Source organism: Arvicola amphibius, chromosome 2, assembly GCF_903992535.2.
Source record: "Arvicola amphibius chromosome 2, mArvAmp1.2, whole genome shotgun sequence".
In the NCBI taxonomy this organism is placed as follows: Eukaryota; Metazoa; Chordata; class Mammalia; order Rodentia; family Cricetidae; genus Arvicola; species Arvicola amphibius.
This window is the reverse complement of record NC_052048.2, coordinates 26,216,585-26,240,459: the sequence shown is the minus strand read 5'-3', so window position 1 is coordinate 26,240,459 and position 23,875 is coordinate 26,216,585. Positions and strand designations below refer to the sequence as shown.

The following is a 23,875-nucleotide window of genomic DNA, read 5'->3' as shown; positions in this document are numbered from 1 at the left end:
AACGTAAGAAGCCATCCTCAGCATGGCACAGAGAAGGCCTAGGTCTGGAACTCACTAGGAAATCTTCTCTCTCTCTCTTTGTCCAGTCAAATTCCGGGTTGTCTCTATGGATATAAATCTGCACCCTCTGAATGAGTCGGTGAGTCTTTTACATGTGGGTATTGGTGGGTTCATAAAGACACAATGTTACTGAAATATTTTCATTTCTAGCCCCTTGCTAAGGTATGAGTTGATCTTGCTTCCTATTCTGCTCATTTGCCTATTTCTACCTCTTCCTCAGTTACTGTTGGCCCTGCTATGTTTTCCTTGTATTTTGCAGTCTGTTTCTGGTTAAGAGCCTCTGGGGTTTCTTTATACTTCATGGAGACTTTTACTGTACAGAACCTTTCATCTTAATCATGTTTTTCATCATGTTTTTATAGTTTGTGTCACGTCATGCCATCCTTGAAGAATTCACTTATAGTCTAAAGGGTATTTCTATATACAACTTTGTATTTAACACTGAGGTCCTTCCCTAAATGGACTCTCTTATATAAAACAGCATTTACCAGTCTCTCGTCCTCTGTACTTCAGCAAGTTGTGGGTGTCTGTGCTAATCACTCTCTGCTACAAATAGAAGCTTCTCTGACAAGGACTGAGAGATGCTTTCTAAGTATAAAGATCAATCAGTAGCAGTTGGTTTGATACCATGCTCTTTAGCAGCCTAATAATACTGGATTCTCTTTTAGGACCTATCACACATCCAGCCATGGGTTCTTGGCCTAAAAGTGTTGTCAAATGTGGGTTTCCTCTTGTATAATGGGACTTAAATCTAGTCAGAGAGTGGTTGATTACTTCCATGTGTTACTATTGCACCAGTGGGCCATGTCTTGCCAGGCCAGTGGTTCTCATAGTTCATAGGGTTCACAGCTGGGTAAGACTGATGATTCCTCACCCCCCTGCACCCCTACCCCCATCCCCTATGGTGTGCATAGCACCTTCCAGCTCCATGAAAGTTAGACGGTAGGGATGATGGCTCCAATCAGCAGCAGCTTGACTGTGGACTGTGAAGGCCCAAATTAAACATCTGAACAGCATCCTCTCTTCTCAAGGACCATAGACTACTGTGTCAGAGAGGAAGGAAAGAGCATAAGAGTCAGAGGTAGTAAATGAATACAAAGGAACAGTCCTCTGGACCCGGCATGGTGGCCACAAATATGAACTTACAATTGTGTTAGCATGCACAATTAGCATGTGCAAGATCAAGCCAGACCAAACCTTAGCATGGAGAGGAGAGATGTTCGTAAAAACCCACCTCTAGCTGAGGCGCTGGTGCTAACTGATAGCTACTGGGAGAGGTCAGCTTTCTTTAAGAGTACAGACCAAGGTAAGTCTAACTCCATCCCTCATTATATACGCATATGTATGGGCAGTCTCTTAATCCCTTTACCTAGCTCTGTAGGCTTGTGACACTGTTAAATTCCCAGCATAGACTGTTGACTCACTTCCTAGTACTTTGTGTGTCTGTGCATAATACATGTTCATTCTGTGTGTGTGCATGTGTGTACACATGTGTGTGCGAGCCAGAGGGCAATCTTAGGTTTCGTTTTCTTAAGTGCTGAACATCGTGGGTTTTGACTTGGACTCTGGCTCACCTGGGGCTTGATGATCAGGCTAGGTGGCCTGGCCAGGGACCCTGTGAGAGCTGGCTGTCTCTGCTCCCCAGCTGGGATGACAGCAAGCACCTGTCCCTGCTTTTTATGCGGATTCCACAGATGGAACCCAGGTTCTTCTGCTTGAGCAGCTAACATTTACCAACTGCCTCTCCCTCCCATCTTTCACTTCCTGGCTTCGTGAACATTACTGCACCTTCATTTTTATTTAGGTTAAATTTAGGTCCTCAGATTAATTCTTTCTTCAGAATTTCATCAACTGCTCCTTGATGTTTTGTGTAAATTTTGCTATCAGGCTGCAGTTCTACAATTAGACTTGGAAATGTCATTGAAATATTAATAATGTATATATTGATTTGAAAAGAGTGTTTGGTAACACCTTTAATCATTTAATAACAAATGTTTCTGTGTATTTCCTAATGGTTTGCAATGTTCTTCTTAAGCCTACTGAATTTCCTAATTGACTTATTCTCCAAATCATAGTTTTCATTAATAAATGGTGTTGATAGAGTTTATAATTCATTTGCTTCATTTTCATGCAATTAAGATCTTTTTTCTATGTACCCCATTACTTTTTATGATGTTGATCTCACTGAAATCCTTTGTCAAAATGACTTATCTTGAATTCCAATAGGTTTTGTGTGCCAGTTATAAAATGATCTGCTACTATTGTACACAGTAGGGTTCATTTTTCTCTGCCAGTTAAAGAATTAAAAATCAGGAAAAATCTTGAGCACAGCAGGTCGAATCCACCAGCAAAGAAAGGCTTTTATTAGAGGTGAAGAAACACACACACAGCAGGAGCATGGGCGGGAAGACCCTCTGCAGAGGGGGATTGGAAAATCCTGTCTCCCCAGGGCTGGGGTCTTTGAGGAACTTTAAGGAGTCTTTCTTCCCTTATTTAGGGTTGATAAGTTTGAACAAAGACAGAGAAGCAGATACAACTGTAGGGTGAGTCCATCCTGGGCTTGGCCTTGAACATGTTGGACTGGTTTATTGCAGAAGTGCCCTGGTATTAGAGGAATGCAGTTTGAATGAGAGGCGCTTCTCTTTGCAGTGCGACCTGTCCTCAGGACTCTAGGCTCTCTCCATTTTCCTCTGATCATTCTTTGTGTGCCAGATTTCCTCACCTTCTAAATAAGTGGTCCTTAGGACGGAAACTCTCTTCTCTTTCCTGCTCTTCTCAAATGCTATGTCTCTGTGTGTCACCCATTACTGTGTGTCTATGTACCCCATTACTTTTTATGATGTTGATCTCACTAAAATCCTTTGTCAAAATGACTTATCTTGAATTCCAATAGGTCTTTGTCACGGGTCAGGAGTATGAGAAGGAAGCCAGGAGTTCCCAGTTTTTAGTATCTGTCTGTGGCTCCTCTTCCTGCCTGGTTACCGACTGGGGACTGGTCTAAGTTTTGGTCCCTCAATCTGACAGAAACAATTTTACTTCTTCACTCACAGTCTTTATAGCTTAGTGTGCTATGGGATTCCCCTCTGTATGCTATGGATATGCTTTATTACCATTGGTTAATAAAGAAACTGTTTCGGCCAATGGCATAGCAGAGCAAAGCCAAGTCAGAAATCCAAACAGAGATATATACAGAGAGTAGGCAGAGTCAAAGAGACAGCATGCAGCTGCAGAAGGAGACAGATGCCGGACCCTTACCAGTAAGCCACAGTCTTGTGCCGATACACAGATTAATAGAAATGGGTTAATTTAAGATGTAAGAGTTAGTTAATAAGAAGCCAGAGCTAATAGGTGATGCAGTATTGTAATTAATATAGGTGATGCAGTATTGTAATTAATATAGTTTCTGTGTGATTTTGGGGGGTCTGGGCTGCAGAGAAATGAAAGAGCAGTCTCCATTTACATTAGTGTTCTTTGCTGGCCATGAGGCCAGGTCATCCAGGATGATATTAAAAGAAATCATATACAGGATTGTTATGAAAATTTTTCTTGACTTTTAAAAAAAAACAAAACATGATCTCCCCATGTATTTCTGGCTGTCCTGGAACTTTCTATGTAGACCAGGCTGGTCTTAAACTCACAGAGATTCACCTGGCTCTGCTTCCTGAGTGCTGGGATTAAAGGATTTGCCACCATGCCTGTCTGGCTCAACTGATGTCTTTAAAGTCTACTAAGTCAACAAGTGCCTCTTCCTTTTTTTGGTTCATCCTGATTTTATAAAACTCAAACTGCAGTCATTGTTTCCAAAAGAACAGCATGTGCACCCTCATCATCTGCATTTCAAGGTGAAAGTGGGTGACACACAGAGACACAGCATTTGAGAAGAGCAGGAAAGAGAAGAGAGTTTCCGTCCTAAGGACCACTTATTTAGAAGGTGAGGAAATCTGGCACACACAAAAAAGATCAGAGGAAAATGGAGAGAGCCTAGAGTCCTGAGGACAGGTCGCACAGCAAAGAGAAGCGCCTCTCATTCAAACTGCATGTGATAGTTGTCCGTGGGTATTAGCATAAATTATTCAGAAGGCAACTGGGTACCATGGCTATTTAGCTAAACAAAAGATTCATCTCTCCACTTGGGCCTATCACTTCCTCAGTCATGTGTTGCTGACTGGGTTTTCAGTACCCAGCATGAATTCCATCTTACAGAACAAGACTCGAATTCAGTCAGAGATCAGCTGATTACCACCATAAGTTGCGCTACTATTACCACTGGGCACATGTTGCCTGGCATGCTGGTGTTGTAAATCCTTGAGCCTCAACTGGATGAGGCCATTGACGTCTCCTCTCCTGCCGCAGTCCCTACAGCAAGCACCTTATGGCCTTGTGAAAGCTAGTCAAGGAGGGTGGGATGTCAGCGGAACCCCGGCTTGGTTTCTCTGCACCCTTCAACCAAGGAGAGCGGTGTCTTCCACAATAGAATATCATCAACTAGTTATTGTGGGCAATCAAGATGAGTGCAAGACCCTATACTGCTTTGGGGGTCTCTAGGGCCTCGCTGGCCAGCAACTCCTAGGGAGATATCTCATGCCTACCATTGGGACATTTGTGTGGTGACCCAGGGCTGTCAGAAGCAGCATTATCTAGATTTGCAGTGCGTAGTCCTTCTGACTCCTTTCAACTTATGCTTCTTAATTGACTTAGAAAAAGTTTCCATGTGGTTTTTTTCATGGATTCTTCTTTGGGTTAACCATCCCACCCTCCCCTCTCATCTCTCCCATCCTACACACTCATCTTTGTTTAAACATTTTGCTCTCAAAAGTGCACCTGTGCTTTGACATCACCTATGGCATGCTTTGTCCCCCACCTTGAGGGATTTCCCTCCCCAGTGGTCTTCTTCTAGTTTCCTTGCTTGCACAAGACTTTTGGTTAACCACATAGCTCTATTTGGAGCGGGACACCACATGTAAGAACACATAGCAATCATCTTTCTGAACTTGTTATGCCCAAATCCGTGAAGTCCCGCAAAAGCCAACAAGGAGACCGAGTCCCATATAGTAAAAGCAAAGAGCCTTTATTTTAATCAAGTTTGCAAACTCGGTCTCTCTGCATGTCCAATGTATTGGGATAACTGGAGAGCCCCAAGCTCAGTTAGAATTGGGTTTTTATAGTAGTAAAGGTGGGAGTGGGGGGTTTCTGAGGTTTAGAACCCCTGACATTTGTTGAGGGATGTCCTGGTGGGTGTGTTGTGGCAGGTGGTCCTATCTACAGTGGTTGAAATGCTAGGCATTTCCTTTGGATGGTCTGTTCTTGGGTGGGGGTCGAGTAACTCAACTTGTGGTTCCTCTTGCAGCCAGGCATTATCTCAGGGTAAACTACTGAGACTCCGACTTCTTATAAAATTTATCGAAGGCCGAGTTCTACTCTGGCAGGTGATAATTGTTGGAAATAAAGAACTTCCTTTGGGTGACCTGTTCATACTTAACTTATCATGGCTGGCCCCCACAAACTTACCATTATCATTTCTTGAGTTTTGCCTGCAAGTTTTGTGATTTCGTTTTTTACAGCAGGATAAACTTTCATTGTGTACACGTGCACCACACTTTCATCAGCCGTTGTCATGATTTATCCTTCCAGACTTTCAGAAACAAGCTCTGTATCACTAAAATTCCCTTACAACTGCCACAGCTTGCTCCCTCTTCAACTGCTGGAAGTGATCGTGTTTTCCGCAAGTTGATGCTCACCTAGAATAAGTTTACCGTTTCAGACAGCTCAGCTATTACAGAACCTTAAAAATGACCTTGCCACCGCCTACCTAACTGTGTGATCTTCACCTGATCCATCAGAAACACTTCGCCCACAAGACCTCTGAACATGCAGCTGTGCCTTAGTCAGCAGCGACTCTCCATAGACACAAGAACAGCTATGAGTCCTTTCTTCCTTTGTAGTCACTGTTGTTTATTTATGGTTATTTCCTCTTCCTGTGCATTTATTATCATTCCTCTGACTTAGAGCAATGGTTAGACACTGGTTTGCTCTGCTGAACTGCGTCCAGGAGGTGCATATTGAGTGCGCGTGCTCATTAGACGAGGAGTGGGAAGCCAGTGCCTTGCGTGGAGTGAGCTTAGCTATATGTGTGCCCAGGACACACCCCAAGTTAAGCATTATAACTGGATATATTTAAAACTAGTAACCCCACTTCACACTAAAGATGTTCCTGATTTGAACAATAGACTCTGTAATCTCTATACCGCAAAGGCTCAGGGTGGGTCTCATAGCACGTTGGAGACACCTTGCTGATAAGGGCCCACGAAGCTCCATTTCTCAGTTCCTGTCTGTTAAGTGGTGTTCGTATGACTCAGAGAGTGCTAGAACATACACTTAAAATTTCTCTATGATGGTTAATTGGTTTGTAATTGACTTTGTTACCGGATATTAAATTTGCTGAATTCTGGCTGAAACTTCTATCATATGGTCCGTGCTGTGTGTGACTCTACTGAATTTGCTGTATATGTGAAATTTCTAACATTCCTCCATTGGTTCTCAACATTCCTCATGCTGTGACTCTTTAATACAGTTCCTCATGTGGTGATCCCCAATCATACAGTTGTTTTTATTGATACATCATAACCATAATTTTGTTACTGCTACGAATCATAATGTAAACAGTTTTGAAGAGAGAGGTTTGCCAAGGGGGTCGTGACCCCTAGACTGAGAACACTGTTCTAAACTAACACTGTTTTCCTTTTGTTCCAGTTTCCTCTGGCTTACATTGAGGTAAGAAACTCAACTATCTCCTATTCTGAGAGAAATCAGTCCACTGACAGTAACTAGATATTGGCACGCTGCAGCAGTGCTATGGGTCGGCAGCCTTCCACCACCGCCCCAGATAACTGATTCATTATCCCCCACTTTACCTTGATTGCCCCCTATCCAAAAGGAATATTAGCAAGTTCCCAGATGTTCCACCACACAGATAATGCTCTCAGATGTGTGGCTTCAGTTGACACTTGGTCTACTTAGAAAGTCTGCAACCTGTTTCACAGGATCCAAAAAGGAACCGCATTATGCAGTGGAGGGATGTTACCACGGAGACCGGGCTTAAGCAGCTGTCCTTCAGCCTGTCCTCAGAGCCCATTCTGGGGTCCTACAAGATAGTGATACAAAAGCAATCAGGAGATAAGAAAGAGCACTCCTTCACTGTGGAGGAATTCGGTACGTCTTGGGAAGACTGACAAGGGAAAGTGGATGTCCCAAGTTTCTGGTTGTCGTGGGATGAGTTCTTCGGGGACATTAAGTTCCAGTGCATAAGACTGGGCTTCCTCTGACTCTCACTAAGCTACCCAGCTAGCAACATGGAGCTTCCAGAGAGTTCTGGGATTTTCAAACTGTATATAACCTATGACCTATGACCGCTCAACTTTCTAACTTTAGAGGGGGCGGTTACCTCAATAATATGAAATCACCATTTCTTGGCGGAGGCTGATCCTTTAGGCAAAAGTCATTTCCCACCTGAGTTTCTCCCCTCTCTCTCTCTCTCTCTCTCTCTCCCCCAATAGTGCTTCCCAGATTTGAAGTTCAAGTAAAGGTCCCAAAGGCCATCTCGATACAAGATGAAAAACTCAACGTGACTGTGTGCGGGATGTGAGTCAGCTGTGTTTAACCTTCTAGGCTTAAGAATATGCTTGAACATAAGAAATATCTGGGATAAGGCCTCACAGTAGAGTATTTACAAATGCTAAGGCTGTGTGGCCTTCCCTCCTAGAATGTTGCCCCATGGTGTTCATTTCCTCTTCATGTCCCTGACGGCTCTGCATCCATCACTGCTTGACCGTTCATTGCGTATGTTGCTGATGTTAATTCTGATGACACCAATGATAAAATTAGCTGTATGAGGCAGTAGAGAGTTCCTGCCTTTGGAGACAGGAAGGTACCTAAAAAGATTCCCTGGTCCATGTGAAGAGGACACAGGCACTAAACTCACCATTCTCCTGACCTATTACGGGTTGACGGAAAGAGCAGAGAAACAAGAGTTCCCAGTCTGGCTCTACTTCTGGTCGCTGCCGCCCAAGTTGAACTTTTAAACAGCTCACTTTTCTGTTTGCATTTCTGTACCTGATAAATAAGGACCCTGTGCCACAGCAACTGAAATTGCTCTTTAAGTCTGGAATCGTGGTAAGCCAAACCACGGTAGAAAGAATTTGCAAAGGGGCCTGAATCAAACAGAAGAGACACACCTGAGCTCACAATTGCTTGTCATTAAAATAAACATGCTCAAAAGGAAATTGATTAGGAAGAAGGCAAAAGATCGAGAAAGTCCGTTAGAATAGTTCTGAGTCCTTTGCCACACTTCCCAGTCCTCTCAGCCCTGCTATTTGCTAGCTGAAGTTCCTGATTTGGTCATTTAATCTTTCCAGAACTACAAAGGGGAGAAAATCATGTCCCCCAGAGGTTCTTAATGGGGCTAAATTGTTACTATGTCTAGTTATAAAGTGTCATGTGGTACCAATGGACCATATTTTCTGTCGTTGTGAAACTACATAGTCAGTCTACTGTTACAGATTGACCATGTGAACGTGGATGGGAGGGCTGTAGGTCTCTGCTTTAGGAAGACTCTTGTCTCTCTGAATTCATCTTTTGACAGGTATACCTATGGGAAGCCTGTGCCAGGACATGCAAAGATACACATATGTAATAAATATAAGGAGCATATCAAGAATAAAGAGACTGGATGCAAAGAAGTCAGTAGACAGGTGAGTAAATCTGTTCAAAGGCTGAACAGACAGCAAGACTGAGAAGAAACACACACCCAGGTATTAAAAGAGGATGCTCTGGGACTTCGGGACCTCAGGACTTCGGGGTGTGGTTCTCTGGTGGAACACTAGCCAGGCAGGTGTGCAACTCCCAGCACCCCTACCACCTCATTGACAATATTGATAGTCCTGGGACCCACTATTACTTTAGGGATAGGTCAGCAACTTTGCGGCTAAACTTGGCCACCAATAATTTTTAGTATATATTCATTGGACAAAAGTAATAGGTTTATGACATTTTCATACACGAGGATCATGTATTTTCACCATATTCCCTAGTCCCATCGCCACCTCTGTCTGCTCCTGTGTTCTTCTCCTCTTCTTGTGTAGCCCTTGCTACTTTCATGCCTTTTAGACTATTCTTTGAAAGTATGTTTTGATTGGCACATATAGAATGTGAGTAAATTGTACCAAACGATTATGCTTCTTTCCAATACATTTCTACTTGTGTATCACGTACTTGATTATCTCCTCTGTTACCTTCGCTGTTCCCCCATCCGTCCTTCTGCCCGACTCTTCTTCTTCCCCAATGAAACAGCATCTACTTCGCAGTCTTCTTTGTTTTCCCCTTTCATGCGGCAGAAAGCACACACTGCTGTGTGTCTAAGTCTGGTATATTTTGTGTAAGGTGACACTCCCCATGCCTGTACCATTCTCTGGTCCAGTTTTGATTATCCATTCATCAACTGATAGACTCATTTATTTGTGAATCAATAAATGCCAAGCATGCACGTGAACACAGCTCTTGGTATCCTGATGTAGGTTCCTTTTATACATTCCTGATAGATGATCATGTGGTACTTTGACCTTGTGTTTTCTGAGGAGCGTCTATACGTACTTGTTAAGTGGCTGTACTAGTTTGTAGTTTCACGTGACCACAGTGTATGAAGTGTAGAGAGCCCAAGGTCCTTGGGCTCACAGATAAGCATTAGGGAAATCAGGAAGGTTAAACAAGCAGGATCGTCTCCTCCACAGAGGCAATGTATACCTATTTTCCACCCCAAAGGCTGGGAATGGATGTAGTTAATATCCTGGTGATCCATGTTATCTGTAGGACCAGGACACACCTGAACGCCCAGACTATATGTTTATTCCAGACTCTTCCTTTCTGGATCCTTATCTTTAGCTTTGTTTCTCAGTCTATAGGACCCATCCTTATGGAAGTTGTCATGTGTACTTTACAACAGACTAGGTGACCTCTGTGCTACCTGTAGGGCCAGGCCACTCCCGGCTCCCACAGACTCTTATGTTTATATCAGTCATTCTCCATAGACCCTTAGCTGAGCCTTGTTTTTCAGTCAATAGACTCCATCTTTATGGAAGTGGTCACATGTACTTTGTAAAGAGTCTCAATGTAAACATCTTTTAAGCTTTGTTGCATACACACAGGGTTGGGTTAATTTTTTTTAAGTTCAAGAAAGTGTATTTAACTCAGCTTAATGTTTCACGTGTGCCTTTTTACTTTTCTTTTTAAAACAATCTTATTTTACATACCAATCCCTGTTGCCTCTTCCTCCTGTTCTTCCACTTCCTCCACCTTCTCCCTACCCCAGCCCCGATCCACTCCTCAGAGAGGGTGAGGCCTCCCATGGGGAGTCAACAAAGTCTATCACATCACTTGAAGCAGGACCAAGGCCCATCCCCATGTACCTAGGCTGAGCAAGGTATCCCTCCATAGAAAATGGGCTCCAAAGAGCCAGCTCAGGCACTAGGGATAAGTACTGGTTCCCCTGCTAGTGGCCCCACAAACTGCCCAAGCCACACAGCTGTCACTCACATTCACAGGGCCTAGTTGAGTCTTATGCAGGTTCCCCTGCTGTCAGTTCCACTAGTTCAGGTCAGCTGTTTCTGTGGGTTTCCCCCGTCATGTTCTTGGCCCCTTTGCACACATCACTCCTCGCTCTCTATAGCTGGACTCCAGGAGTTCGGCCCAGTGCTTAGCTGTGCATCTCTGCATCTGCTTCCATCAGTTACTGGATAAAGGTTCTGTGATGACAATTAAGGTAGTCATTGATCTGATTAGGGGGGAAGGGCATTTTATGTACCCTCTCCACTATTGCTTAGATTCTTAGCTGGAATCATCCTTGTTGGTTCCTGGAAACTACCCTAGTGTCTGGTTTCTTGCTAACCCCATAATGGTTCCCTCTTTCAAGGTATCTCTTTCTTTGCTCTCCCTCTCTGCCCTTCACCCAGCTCGATCTTCCTGATCCCTCATGTTCTCTTCCCTGCTCCCTTCTCCCTCCCAACTCCTCTACCAGGCTCCCCTGTCCCTCTATGCTGCGACTGCGGTCTGGTCTTTTACATTCTTTCTGATGCTTGTTCCATGACTTTCCCTGTTCCATCGATGCAGTGGTTATGTTGGAGATGCATCAGGTGGGGATGAGCACATCGGGGGCACTTACTCTCTTCATTGTGGTGAGTTGTGGATCTCTATCGTGTCTCTAGAGATTGAAAAATAAGAGTATTTGATGAGGGGTAAGATCTACACGTATCTGTAAGTATAAGGATAAGTCTTTGGAATATAATAAGGAGCTATATTGGTTTAGGAAAATGGCAGTGGTGGCTTTCCCCCCCTAGAGTCTATGTATTGAAGTTGTCCATTTCTTATTGGTTTAACATTTGTATTTTCAGTGAATGTAGAAATTTGTCCATTTGTTTTAGGTTTTCTAAATAATTAATGTAGTACAGGTTTTTAAAGTATTCCTTTACAGTCTTCTAAATCTCTTTAATATCCGTATAATGTTTCCTTATAAATTTCTGATTCTGTTAATTTGAGTAATTTCTTTTGGTCTTTTGGTTGATTGTTCCAAAGGTCTGTTGATCTTATCTTCTTAAATAACCATCTCTTAGACTCATTGATTCTTTGTATTCTCTATTTATATTCTACTAATTTCTGTCCTAGTCTTTATTATTTTTTCCCGTTTATTAATATTGAGTTTGGTTTGACTTTTCTTTTTCAAATCCTTGACTTCTATCATCAAATCCTTTATTTATGTGATTTTTCTTCTTTTTTATGCCAGTATTCAGATCTGCAAATGTCCCTCTTAGGACTGCTATGAATGTGTTCCAGAGGTTTTATTGTGCTGTATTTTCATTTTAACTTAATTTCGGGATTTTTAAATTTTTCTTTTTTTATTTCTTCTTTGATGCACTCATTATTCAGTAGTGGGCTGTTTCATATCTATGAGTTGGTGTAATTTCCAGAAATTCTTTTGCTGTTGGTTCTAACCTGTACTGCATTGTGGTCAGATAGAATGGACTAGGTTATTTCAATTTTCAACAATTATATTTGTTCAGATTTGTTTTGTGTCCCAGTGTGTAGTCTATTTTACAGGAACTTCCATTTGTTACTTCAAAGAATAATAAGTATTCTTTGGTGTTAGGTGGAATATTCTATAGGTATATGTTAGCTTTATTTAATGTATAATGTCATTTAATTTTGATGATTCTATGTTTATTTTTGGTTCAAATGCCCTAATGGAGGAACTGAGGTTTAGAAATGAATTGGGTTTCATTTGTGTCTTGAAGTCCAGTAGAGTATGATTTTTATGAAGGTGTGTGTGCTAGAGTTTGGCTCATATATGTTTACAATTATAGTGTCAGCTCAATTAATTGTTCCCTTGATAAGAATAAAGTGTTCCTCTTTTTCTCTTCTCTATGCCTGAAGATAAAATGAGCTTCTTGTAAACAACAAAAAGACCGATATTCTTTCTTAACCATTCAACCGTCCTGTATATTTTGATTGTAGAGTTGAAGCCATTAATATTTAAAGTTGTCTCTGGAAGGTGTCTGTTGATTGCTGCCATTTATTATTTTGTTGATATTTGTGTTTAATCCTATTTCATGTTATAATAATCATAGTTTCATTTTTTCCTTTCAGTAGCCTATTACCTATGCTTATTACCCTCCTCAGTTTCATATTCTCTGTATGGCTGGTTTGATGGACGTTAATTCTTTTAGCCTGTTTGTCACTTTGCAGTCTTATCAGTTTTAGGATCTTCTTGAGACTTGTGAGTTGTATACTTCCTGAGCCTCGTAATTCTTGTTTATGTCCTGGGTCTTAGTGAGCTTCCTTCCAGATAGGATGTTTAAACTCAGATGAAATTCCTATACAACACTCTGGAAATTATTATTATTATTTTTTGTCCAGATGGCCAATTAATGAGTGTGTAGTACTAAAGTCACCCATTATGATTGCATATGGACCTATCTATCCTTTCCTTAGTAGTATTTCTTTTATGAAATTGGATGCGTTGACATGTTTATTTAGTATCCTCTTTTTGGTGTATTCATTTCACTAATAGGTAGTGAGTTTTTATTTCTTGTAACTAATTTTGCACTGAAGTCTATTTTATCATTTATGAGTATTGATACTCCTGATTCTTATCAGCTTTGGATTTTCTTATCTATTCTTTTTTCTCTGTCTTAGTTAGGATTTCTATTGCTATGAGGAGACATCATGACCATAGCAAGTTTTATAAAGGAAAACATTTAATTAAGTAACTTACAGTTCAGCGGTTCAGTCCATTATCCTCATGGTGGGATCTGGCAGCAGGCAGACAGACATGGTGTTAGAGACGTAGCTGAGAGTTCTACAACTTGAGCAGGCAACAGGAAGTGTTCTACAGTACCGGGCATGGCTTGAGCAAATAAAGACCTCAAAGTCTGCCTCCACAGTGAAACACATCCTCTAACAAGGCCATACCTATTCCAACAAAGCCACCTCCCAATAGTGCCATTCCCTGTAAGCTTAAAGGGGCCAATTATATCCAAACTATCATAGTATTCTTTCATGTTTTAGTCGAACTAGTTGTCCTGTGTCTCTTAAGGAGTTAAAATCATTTGTATTTGAGTTTATTTGTTGATATTTATTTATTTATTTATTTGCCATGATTTTTATTGGATGTTCTGGTTGGTTCACATGCTATTTATCTTTTAGTATCCAGCACATCTGCTGCTGACTTTCCCATTCTTGTCCTGAGCTGATAATAACAACACCATCATCTGTTTCTCTGAATCCTCTTTGAGGCCACTAGCCATTTCCCAAGCTAGCCAATTAGATTGTTGGTCCAGCCTTATGACAATTTCAGTATTCTGGGATTTAGTTAGTGAGGAGCTGTGCCTTTTCATAGTTGTCATTTTGCCTTGTAGAAACATTTCCTGTTTCTACATCGTGATCTACATATATCCTATAATACATATCTCCTCCGGTTTTATTTGGGGGTCTTCTAAATAAGCAGTTTTCACTTAACAGCCCAGTACCCACGGCCATTCAGAGACAAGAAAACAAACTGCCATACACCAGGAAACCAAAGATGATAGAGTGATACAATTTAAATAAAACAAAGTGCAGTGCTATGCCAGCAATCACTGTGGAAATGAAACTGGAAGGCAATGTAAACTGTGCAGTTAAAATTGAATTAAGAGCTGGGCAGTGGTGGCACATGCTTTTAATCCGAGCACTCGGGAGGCAGAGGCAGATGATCTCTGTGAGTGGGAGGCCAGCCTGGTCTACAGAGTGAGGTCCAGGACAGGCTCCAAAAGTCATAGAGTGTAGCGGCGGTCGGAGGAGTTTGAAAATAACCAAAAATAGTCCTTTTTAGAATAAATCAGTTTTAATAAAAGGAGAATAAGGGAACTTACAGAGCCAAGGGTCCAGCGAAGCGGAGGGTAAAGGGGGGGGCAAAAAACAGGGGCGTCCTTCCGGACCGGGTCCTTTTTAAGGGTACCCTACTCCCCTGGGGCAGCCACACCCCTGAACGCAGGGATTGGGCCAGCTGCCCCAACAATAGAGAAACTTTGTCTCTAAACAAAAACAAACAAACAAACAAAATAGCCAGATGGTGGTTTCAGCCTTTAATCTGAGCACTCAGGAGGCAAAGAGAAGTGGAACTCTACAAGCTCAAGGCCAACCTGGGCTACAGAGTGAGTTCCAGTACAGGTTCCAAAGCTGCAGAGAAACCAAAACAAAAAAAAAACCAAGCCAAAACAAAACAAAACAAAAAACAAAACAAAGTAATATAATTCTGGTGACCCTTCTCTTTCACATTTCAGAATAATATCTGTTCTTTTTCCTCTGAAGACTTTTCTCAATCACAGAGGCACACCGAGGCAACACCTAAGCTCCCATTACACATCTGGAAATAGATTTCACTTTTTTTTTTTTTTACCAGTAAAATCTATTTACTGGCACGTAGTATCAAGCCAACAGTTTCACGCCTACTAGTAAAATGTACCACTGAGCTACATGCAAGCCTGTAGTTGCTATTTTAAATAATACAAAGTAAGTCCTAATGATATACAAGTAAGTGGTCGGATTACATTCTCATTGTGAATTTACTTCGTGCTCTTTATTGTCTACGAAGACAATCACTATTTGTAATAGATGACAAAGCCGAGGCAGCTTTGTGCCTGGCTCGTGACCGTGGCACCCATCAGCTCCGTGTGTGAGCTGAGTCCCGGTGCCTATGACCAGAATGCCATGCTGTAAAGCACTGAGCACCCATGTTTCTCAAAGAAGCCCTCACATGTAGGTTTGAGTTGCCCATCGATCTGAATACTGTGCCTTCTTACCTTGTTTTTATCTTGCATATCAGCTAGACAGCAATGGCTGCACCACACAAGAAATAGACATCAGTGTGTTTGAATTAAAGCAAAGGTATTATCAAGTCCAGCATCTTCAAGTGGACGCGAAGGTTATAGAAGAAGGGACAGGTACGTGAGAATTTGGAGAAGGAGGCTGTGAAAACTCACACCTGTTCACGTCAACGGTGGTTTAAATGGTGTTGAAAAAGGACGTAAAATGCAAATAATTCTTCTCTAACTGGCTTGGGCTTTCAATGGTGCTGCTAATTTCTTTTTCAGGATTCGAGTTCAGTGGATCTAGGAGAACTGAAATTGAAAGAACCACAACCAAACTCATATTCGTGAAAGTGGACTCACACTTTAAATACGGGATTCCATTCTTTGTGAAAGTAAAGTACTTTTGGATTCATAGATGCTTGGGCTGTATTGTGGTTCCTCAACCCAGCCATTCTGCTGGGTGTTCAACTTGTCTGACATCACTGCTTGCCAAACAGGAATTTAGCTTGCTGGCAGAGCTTGTACTTCACCTGGTCAAGCGCATGAGTTCAATTCTCAGAGCTAAATCGAAAAAGTTTAAAAAAAGTTATCAGGAAGCCCCAAATCAAATGCTTATATAGCAAAATTTTTATTTATAACTACCGTCCTTGAAAACCTTAAACCCCAAAGTATCACTGAGTTTCAATAATGATGTTAGCTATGCTACATATTCATAATAAAACCACACTCCCCATTAGCCTCAGGGCCCTAACTAGCTTCTATTTTGACAGCGTCAGGGCGTCTACCCCCTTTTGTTTGTGCAATGAACTCATCAATGGTTTCTTGTGAATAACAGCTAAGTGTGAAGTGTCTGTTATGGAGCCATGGTAGGAATATACCATCTTTAGCCCCTGGCTTTCATAGCACATCCAGTTCTACTAGATTAAAGTGTTAGGTGTTTGTGTTAGATATTAGATATTTGTGCATGCTGTTAGTTGGTGCATCTTTTGAGATCTTTATATAATATTGAAACACGTTTTTCTCTTATAGTCTGTGTAGAATCATCATACCTAGACTAAACTTTTCTTCCATGTTCAATTCAGGTCCGTCTAGTGGATCCCAAAGGAGACCCCATCCCAAATGAGCAAGTCTTCATCAAACCGCGGGAACTTGGCTACACCAATGTTACTACCACGGATCAGCATGGCCTGGCAGAGTTCTCCATCAACATCACCGACGTCGACATACAGTCCCTCACTATCAAAGTGAGTCAGAAATGGGGGCATGAGACATATGGTGAAGCCTTGTAACAGCTGGAACTCAATAGTGTGTAGCTTAACGAAGAAGTATTCCCACGCCAAGCTGTCTTATTTTAGGACTTCAGATTTCTAGTGCGCTGCTCCTTGATCTTCTTTCTCAGACTTGGACCTCATCTCCTTTCTTTCTGGGCTTGCTTCTTTTTTTCTTTTCCCCACACTCTCTTTGTACTGCTTTAGTAATGAAATTTATCTCTAATTTTTTTTGCATGTTTTTAAAAACTTTTCATTGATTCTTTGTGGATTTCACATCATGCATCCCAACTCTGCTCATCTCCCCGTCCCCTTGCTTCTGCCCTCTGTTCTTGCTACACCCCGCCCAAAAAAAAATTTTAAAGTAAAACAAACAACAAACAAACAAAAAACAGAATAAAATCTTGGTGTGGAAGCTGTAGTGTGCTCCAGTGAGTCACACAGTAAACCCTTAGTCTCTACATCTTTACTTGTAAGTGTTCACTGCAATGAGAAGCCTCTGGCTTCTGCTACACTATCAATACTGGGCCCCAAATCTCCTGATTTTCCAGTACCTGGCCTCAAAGCCACCGAAGCACATGGAATGTTATGTAGTTTTATAAGTCTAATTTTTTTAAAACGATTAATGACAAAATGTGCTGTTTCTCCAGGTCTATCACAGGGAGGAAAGTCCTTGTCGTTTGTACCCTTGCGCAGCAGTCGAATACGCAGAGGTGCACCACTCAGCCCACAGTGTCTACTCCTACAGCTGGAGCTACGTCCAGCTGGAGACAGAGGCGGGCGGCGTCTGGCCCTGCAGTCAGACTAAGACAATCCGGGCACATTTTATTCTGAAGGGACCGGTCTTGAGAGTGCTGAGAGAACTCACTTTTTATTACCTGGTGAGTTCTAGCTCCACGCTGAGAAATACAAAGAGTCCTTTCACCTCCTGACCATGCGCCTCTCCTCCTGCCGTGTAAAATTTCGATGTAAGCTTGAAAAACACTTTTTAATCTCAGGTCATGGCCAAGGGCAGAATTATCCAGACTGGAAGCCACACGCAGCACACGGAGCCAGGAGAATGTGAGTGGTTCCCACCCGGTTGCACGTCTCCACTGAGTTCCCCACAGAATCACCAGAGAGATCTCACCACTGAACGGCTAAGGATGCCATGGTGCTTGTGTCTCTGTAAACACCCTCCACAGCAGGAAGGCCAGGTTCTGCCATCTCAAGTAGGTTATCTCTCATACCAGGATCTTCAGGATGGACAAGCCTCAGACCCCTAAAAAGTGGGTCTCATTCAGCACGGTGAAATTTCTATTCTAAAGAGGTAACCCTAAAAATACGAAGTACTCCAAGATACACCCCAAGTGAGGAATCTATGCATTTACACACAGATTATCACCACCAAGGCAAAATGTGTTATCTTAATGTCCATCCACAAAAAAAAAAAAATCTGAACGGTTTCAGCCTTCGTCTTTAGGCCGGTCAAGATACATCAGTTTTTATCCATTTGATTCATTTTTATTGTTTTAAACTGTGTATGCATGTGTGTGCGCGCACACATTTATAAGTATGTGCAGATCAGTGCAGGTGACCTCAAAGTCAGAGGCATCAGTTACAGAGAGTTCTAAGCAGCCTGATGTGGGTGCTGGGTCCTCTAGAAGAGCTTCAAGTGATCTTAAACTTCTGAGATATCTCTCCAGTCCTTTGCTTTTATTTTTAAAGACATTCTATTTATTCTTTGAATGTTACATATATTTATACAATGAATTTTTGATTTATTTATTTCATATTCTCACTGAAGTATTCCCTCCCTCATCTCTTCCCATTCCTTCCCCCACCCCCTAAATCCACTCCTCCTCGGTTTCTGTTCGACAGGCCTCACATGGACATCAGTAAGACATGGCACATCAAGTTGTGGTAAGACTAAGCACCTCCCTTGTGCTAAGTCTGGGCAAGGCGACCCAGCATGAGGAATGGGCTCCCAAAAGTCAGCCAAAGCATCAGGGACAGCCCCTACTCCCATCGTTAGGAGTTCCACAACTAGACCAAGCCACACAATTGTCACATTTATGTAGAGAGCCTAGGTCAGTCCCATGCAGGCTCTCTGGTTATTGGCCCAGACTCTGAGTTCCTATGAGCCAAGTTAATTGATTCTGTGACTTGTGTTCTTGTGGTGTCCTTGAACCCTCTGACTCCTACAGTCCGTCCTCCTTCTCTTCAGAGGGATTCCCTGAGCTCAGCCTAATATTCGGTTGTGGGTCTCTGCATCTGTTTCCATCAGTTACTGGATGAAGATTCTCTGGTGACAGTCGGGATAGTCACCAATGTGATGACAGGAAATGGCCAGTTTAGGCTACATATCCACTATTGCTAGGAGTCTTAGCTGGGGTCATCCTTTTGGATTCCTGGGAGTTTCCCGTGCACCAGGTTTCTACCTGACCCCAAAATGTGCCCCCTTTCCAGTCACCTCTTTCAATACTCTCCCCTCCATCCACTCCCCAACACAGTCCCTCGAGTTCCCACCACCACTGCCCCCAGTCCACCCACGAGATCTCTTCTATTTCCCCTTTCCAGGGAAATCAATGTGTCCCATCCCCCTTTGAGCCCTCCTTGCTACCAAACCTCTCTGACCAACTATAAAATCTATTCATCTATTTAATAAAATATCCAGTTAGTTTTTCTACGAACACTAAATAGGAGTCGTAGCACCCATCTTGAAAAGGTGTGTGAATCTGCTCAGATGCACCAGAAGCAATAACAGAGACTTCTAAAATTGCATAATCTTCTCTCAAGAAATGAAAATACAAGCCGGGCGGCGGTGGCGCACGCCTTTAATCCCAGCACTCGGGAGGCAGAGGCAGGCGGATCTCTGTGAGTTCGAGACCAGCCTGGTCTGCAAGAGCTAGTTCCAGGACAGGCTCTAAAGCTACAGAGAAACCCTGTCTCGGGAAAAAAAAAAAAAAAAGAAATGGAAATACAGCGAACATTTCATTAACTCCAAAGATATGCTTATTATTTCCAAATGTAGCTTGCTCCTCTGAGATCAAGTTGTCATCTATATTATTCCTCCTCTTATCTGAATAATAAATGAAATATCAGGCAAGGTTGCTTCATCCCTTTTCATAACAGGAGTATCTACCAGATGCTGTTTGGGATGTTAGGGGGCAAAGGAGATAAGAGATTAGTATTTGATTAGCTACAAATAAGCACTATAACCTTCCATGGTGACCATCTTGGTGGAAGATAGCATGCTGTGAGCATCCCACACCCTCCTGAGATCATTAGCATGCAAACAGTTAACCACAGAACAGACCAGATGTGAGAATGTCTTCCACATACAGACAGTCCCCCAGATCCCTGTGTTTAGCTATTTGGGCTTTCCTGACAGTATTCTGACCCATGCCTGTGCCTCTTCCCATTCTCCCCAGCTCCAGTGAAAGGGGACTTCGCCCTGGAGATCCCTGTAGAGTTGAGCATGGCTCCGGTGGCTAAGATACTCATCTATGCCATCTTGCCTGATGGAGAAATGATTGCAGATTCTGCAAATTTTGACATTGAAAAGTGTCTTCCCAACAAAGTGAGTGACTTATTTCTAAAAATCTCTTTTTTTAAAAAAAAAAAAAACATGTCTTAAGGATACAGATTTCAATAAACTAAACCCAGTAACAGGTGCGTTCCTCAGTGCAAAGATGCAGATAGCACTGGAGCACCAGATTTTAATCCACAAACCCCCAAATGGCTGGAGGCTGAGGAGAAAGAAAGCAAGGAAGTGGGGGACAAGAGAGGGGAACTGAATGCTTAGCAGCTTGCTAACTATTTCAACGTCGGATAACTTAAAATTTTTATTGTATTTACCTGCGTGAGCAATGTGCACATGAATGCACACATGTGGAGGAAAGAGAACAAGTTTTCGATGCCTGTCTCCTTCCACAGGCATCTGGGAGATCAGGTTCAGGGCATCAGACTCAATGACAGGTGCCTTTACTCGGTGAGCCATCTCCTAGGCCCTTAATGTCACATAGTGTTATGCAAGACCAGTAATAGAATCCAGGCCTATCAATTGTTAGTGTACTTCGTTTTCCCTCCAGTTTTTCATTATAATTTTTTACGTGTATAATAAAGACATAGGGCCTTGCTATTACTAAATTTTATCATATGACACTATTAAATCATAGATCCCAACACTCATGTGACAAACCAGGCATGACCGGTAACTCCTATAGCCCCAGTGCTGTGGAGGCCAGAGGCAGGAGAATTGCTGGAACTTGACGGCTGCCAGTTTAGCTCCAGGTTTGTGTCTATAAGGTAGAGAGTGAGAGACGGGCACCCACACCTTCCTCTGCTGGGTGCATGGGTACATGCACCTGTACACACATGTGCATTACACCATACTCACATACATGCGCACACATATCAAAAATGAGCTATTTGCAAGATTTTCAAGGAGCCAAAATAGTCACGTATTGCTTCAGAGTTTGACTGACATATCTCCTGCCATCCTAAATCAATCCCAGTGATGGAAAAGGAAGCGAAGAGCCTCAGCTGATCTCCCGACAGTCATGATCTGGCAAGCAGATGTGCACGCAAGCAGATGTGCACGCAAGCAGATGTGCACGCAAGCAGATGTGCACGCAAGCAGATGTGCACGCAGAGTTGGAGTGTGACTCAAGTGGCGAGCTTCCGGGTTGCTAGAGCAGGAAGCTGGCTAAGCCTGATTCCCCTTCCCACAGGTGGACCTGAGCTTCACTCCAGCCCAAAGTCTTCCTGCCTCACATGCCCATCTGCAGCTCACAGCTTCTCCTCAGTCCCTCTGTGGCCTGAGAGCCGTGGACCAAAGCGTGCTGCTCCTGAGACCTGAAGCTGAGCTCTCCCCTTCCTGGGTGAGTCCTTATCATCCTCTGTCCAAGAGAGGCCAGAGGTGAGGCTCCGGGGTGCTGGTTCTGATAAAACAGAGGTCATTCAGACTCTAGGGCTCTTTAATGTAAAAACACCGCATTTAATGCTAAAGTCATCGCTAAAGGAGCTCTCCATTATAAAATCCCAAAGGACAACTCCAAAATCTTCAGCCAATAAACTCGAGACAAAGCCTGAAGCCAAGCACTCAGTGGGTTGTAAGCCTGTGTGTGGCCCAGGTCCTCTGTGTCCTTACTGCTCCTCTTCCACCAGGAGTGGCTGGCCCCCTAACACGCTCCCCATGGAGCTTTTCAGAGAGACGCTGTCTGTGGGAGCCAAACAAAACCGTTTACACAGATGGAATCTTGGGCATCTCAAGAGTTCCCCAAATAAGAAAAATACATAACGCTTTGAAATTTAAAAACACTACAAGGAGATTCTCAACTTGTTTTGAAAATTCTCAGGCGTGCAACTGAAACCACAACCACAGCAAAATTCTTCTTCATATGGAAATAAGAATGGGCTTTAGTAAGAAAAACTACACATCATGTAATAGTTTTAAGAAATTGTTGACACTGGCTAATAGCCTATTTTAAAATGTGTGTAAGGTGCGCACGTAACCTTTAGTCCAGACAGCGCTGAGAACTAACCAATCTTCGACTAACGCACAAGGTAAACCAGCATTTAATTTCATTTTAATGGCAGAATTTTATGGCGCACATGCAGAAAACAGCTGAGAAAAAAATATGACTAAAATGCTTTTCTGTTAGAGTCTGACTTTCCCCCAAATCTATTAAATAAGAGATTTCTCGAGCAATTGCTTTAGCTGACAAATACTGGCAATTAGTTTAAAAAACAAGCAAGCAAACAAACAAGAGCATGCATGGCTTCCCAAGGGGAGTCAACAGTCTGACGACACATCACTTTGAGGCAGGACCAAGGCCCTCAACCCTGTATCTAGGCTGAGCAAGGTATCCCTCCACAGGGAAAGAACTCCAAAATGCCAGTCCAAGCACTAGGGGTAAATCCTGGTCCCTCTGCCAGTGGCCTCACAGACTATCCAAGCCACAAAGTTGTTACCCACACTCAGTGGCCTAGTTTGGTCCTATGCAGGTTCGCCTGCTACCAGTTTGGAGTCAATGAGCTCCCACTAGCCCAGGTTAGGTGTTTCTGTGGTTATCCCCTTGACGGTCTTGACCCTTTTGCTCGTATTATCGTTCCTCCCTCCCTTGGGCTGGTCTCCACCTGCACTACCCATGCTTTGGCTGCTCATACTTTCAATGATTACAGCTAGTTCTTTAATATTTTATTTCCCATTCTCTGTTAAATTCTCTGTCTTTGAAAGTCTTGACCTTCCTTCATTTTTAACATTATCTCTTTATTCTTCTTACTATAAAGCAGCATGATAATACTGATTAGGCAGACCCCTCCTATCTTCATCCCGCCTACAGATCTATATGATTCGTGTGTCAAATTCTTAGAAAGTCTTCATTTCTATAACCAAAAATTATGGCTCGTTATTAAGTCAGATGGTGTGCTGTGGCTATATTTCCTCTCATTTGTACGTCCTGACATTTAATCATTCCTTTTCATGTTTGCTTTAGGGCCATCCTCCCCCTCACTCGATTTCAGTTCTCTGGCATCTGTGGCAGTTCTTCTGCTGTCCCCAGAGGAGCTCTCTGTCACCCTGCTGCTCTCTTCCTGGATGACTTCTGTAACACAGGTGTTCACCCCTGTATTTGGTTCACTGTTTTCTAATTTTCTTATGACTTCTTTTCAGGTCGCTGACTCCCTTGCGTGTTAAGCATGTGGTGGTACTATTCTGAGAAAGAGGGAATCAGAGACAAACTTCTTTTGCAGCTCCAAGTATCTATACTTACAGTAATAATTAATACTTTGAAATGGGGCAAAACGTCAGCTAAGAAATCACATTCCCTGAGAACTCGGGAGACATTGGGTCTCTGAATTTATATCTTCCTAAGTTAGCGCTAAAAGGCACAAAGCCATTAATTTTGCTTTTATTTTATTTATTTTTTTTCTCTGTAATCTTTTAAGGTCTTCTGTTTTGTGTCTGATCTCCAGAATATTCACTAGCATGTGAGGCCGTGGGAGCCCTGGGTTCTCGCCATGTCCTGGTGAGCCTGTGGGTCTTTTCTGACAGTACTGTTTTAAATACATGAGATAAAACATGTAAGAAGACAAGAAAGGACAGTTGCAAAAAAAAATATGCCCTGTATGAAATAACAGTCCACATAAACTACAACATCAATACAAATCATC

The 23,875-nt window shown here is 42.6% G+C and overlaps 1 protein-coding gene across 2 annotated transcripts in view; it reads left to right on the top strand.

Annotated features, from left to right (window-relative positions):
• LOC119808036 (murinoglobulin-1-like) overlaps window positions 1–23,875 on the top strand; it is a 50,712-nt gene that overhangs the window by 4,129 nt on the left and 22,708 nt on the right. For both annotated transcript variants that reach the window (XM_038320352.2, XM_038320353.2), the window contains 13 exons: window positions 87–139; window positions 6,811–6,831; window positions 7,101–7,269; window positions 7,614–7,698; window positions 8,699–8,807; window positions 15,464–15,581; window positions 15,732–15,841; window positions 16,532–16,693; window positions 17,368–17,598; window positions 17,716–17,779; window positions 18,578–18,619; window positions 20,131–20,279; window positions 21,433–21,582. In XM_038320352.2, coding sequence (XP_038176280.1) covers window positions 87–139; window positions 6,811–6,831; window positions 7,101–7,269; window positions 7,614–7,698; window positions 8,699–8,807; window positions 15,464–15,581; window positions 15,732–15,841; window positions 16,532–16,693; window positions 17,368–17,598; window positions 17,716–17,779; window positions 18,578–18,619; window positions 20,131–20,279; window positions 21,433–21,582 — 1,463 coding nt within the window. The remainder of the gene's footprint in view (window positions 1–86; window positions 140–6,810; window positions 6,832–7,100; window positions 7,270–7,613; window positions 7,699–8,698; window positions 8,808–15,463; window positions 15,582–15,731; window positions 15,842–16,531; window positions 16,694–17,367; window positions 17,599–17,715; window positions 17,780–18,577; window positions 18,620–20,130; window positions 20,280–21,432; window positions 21,583–23,875) is intronic.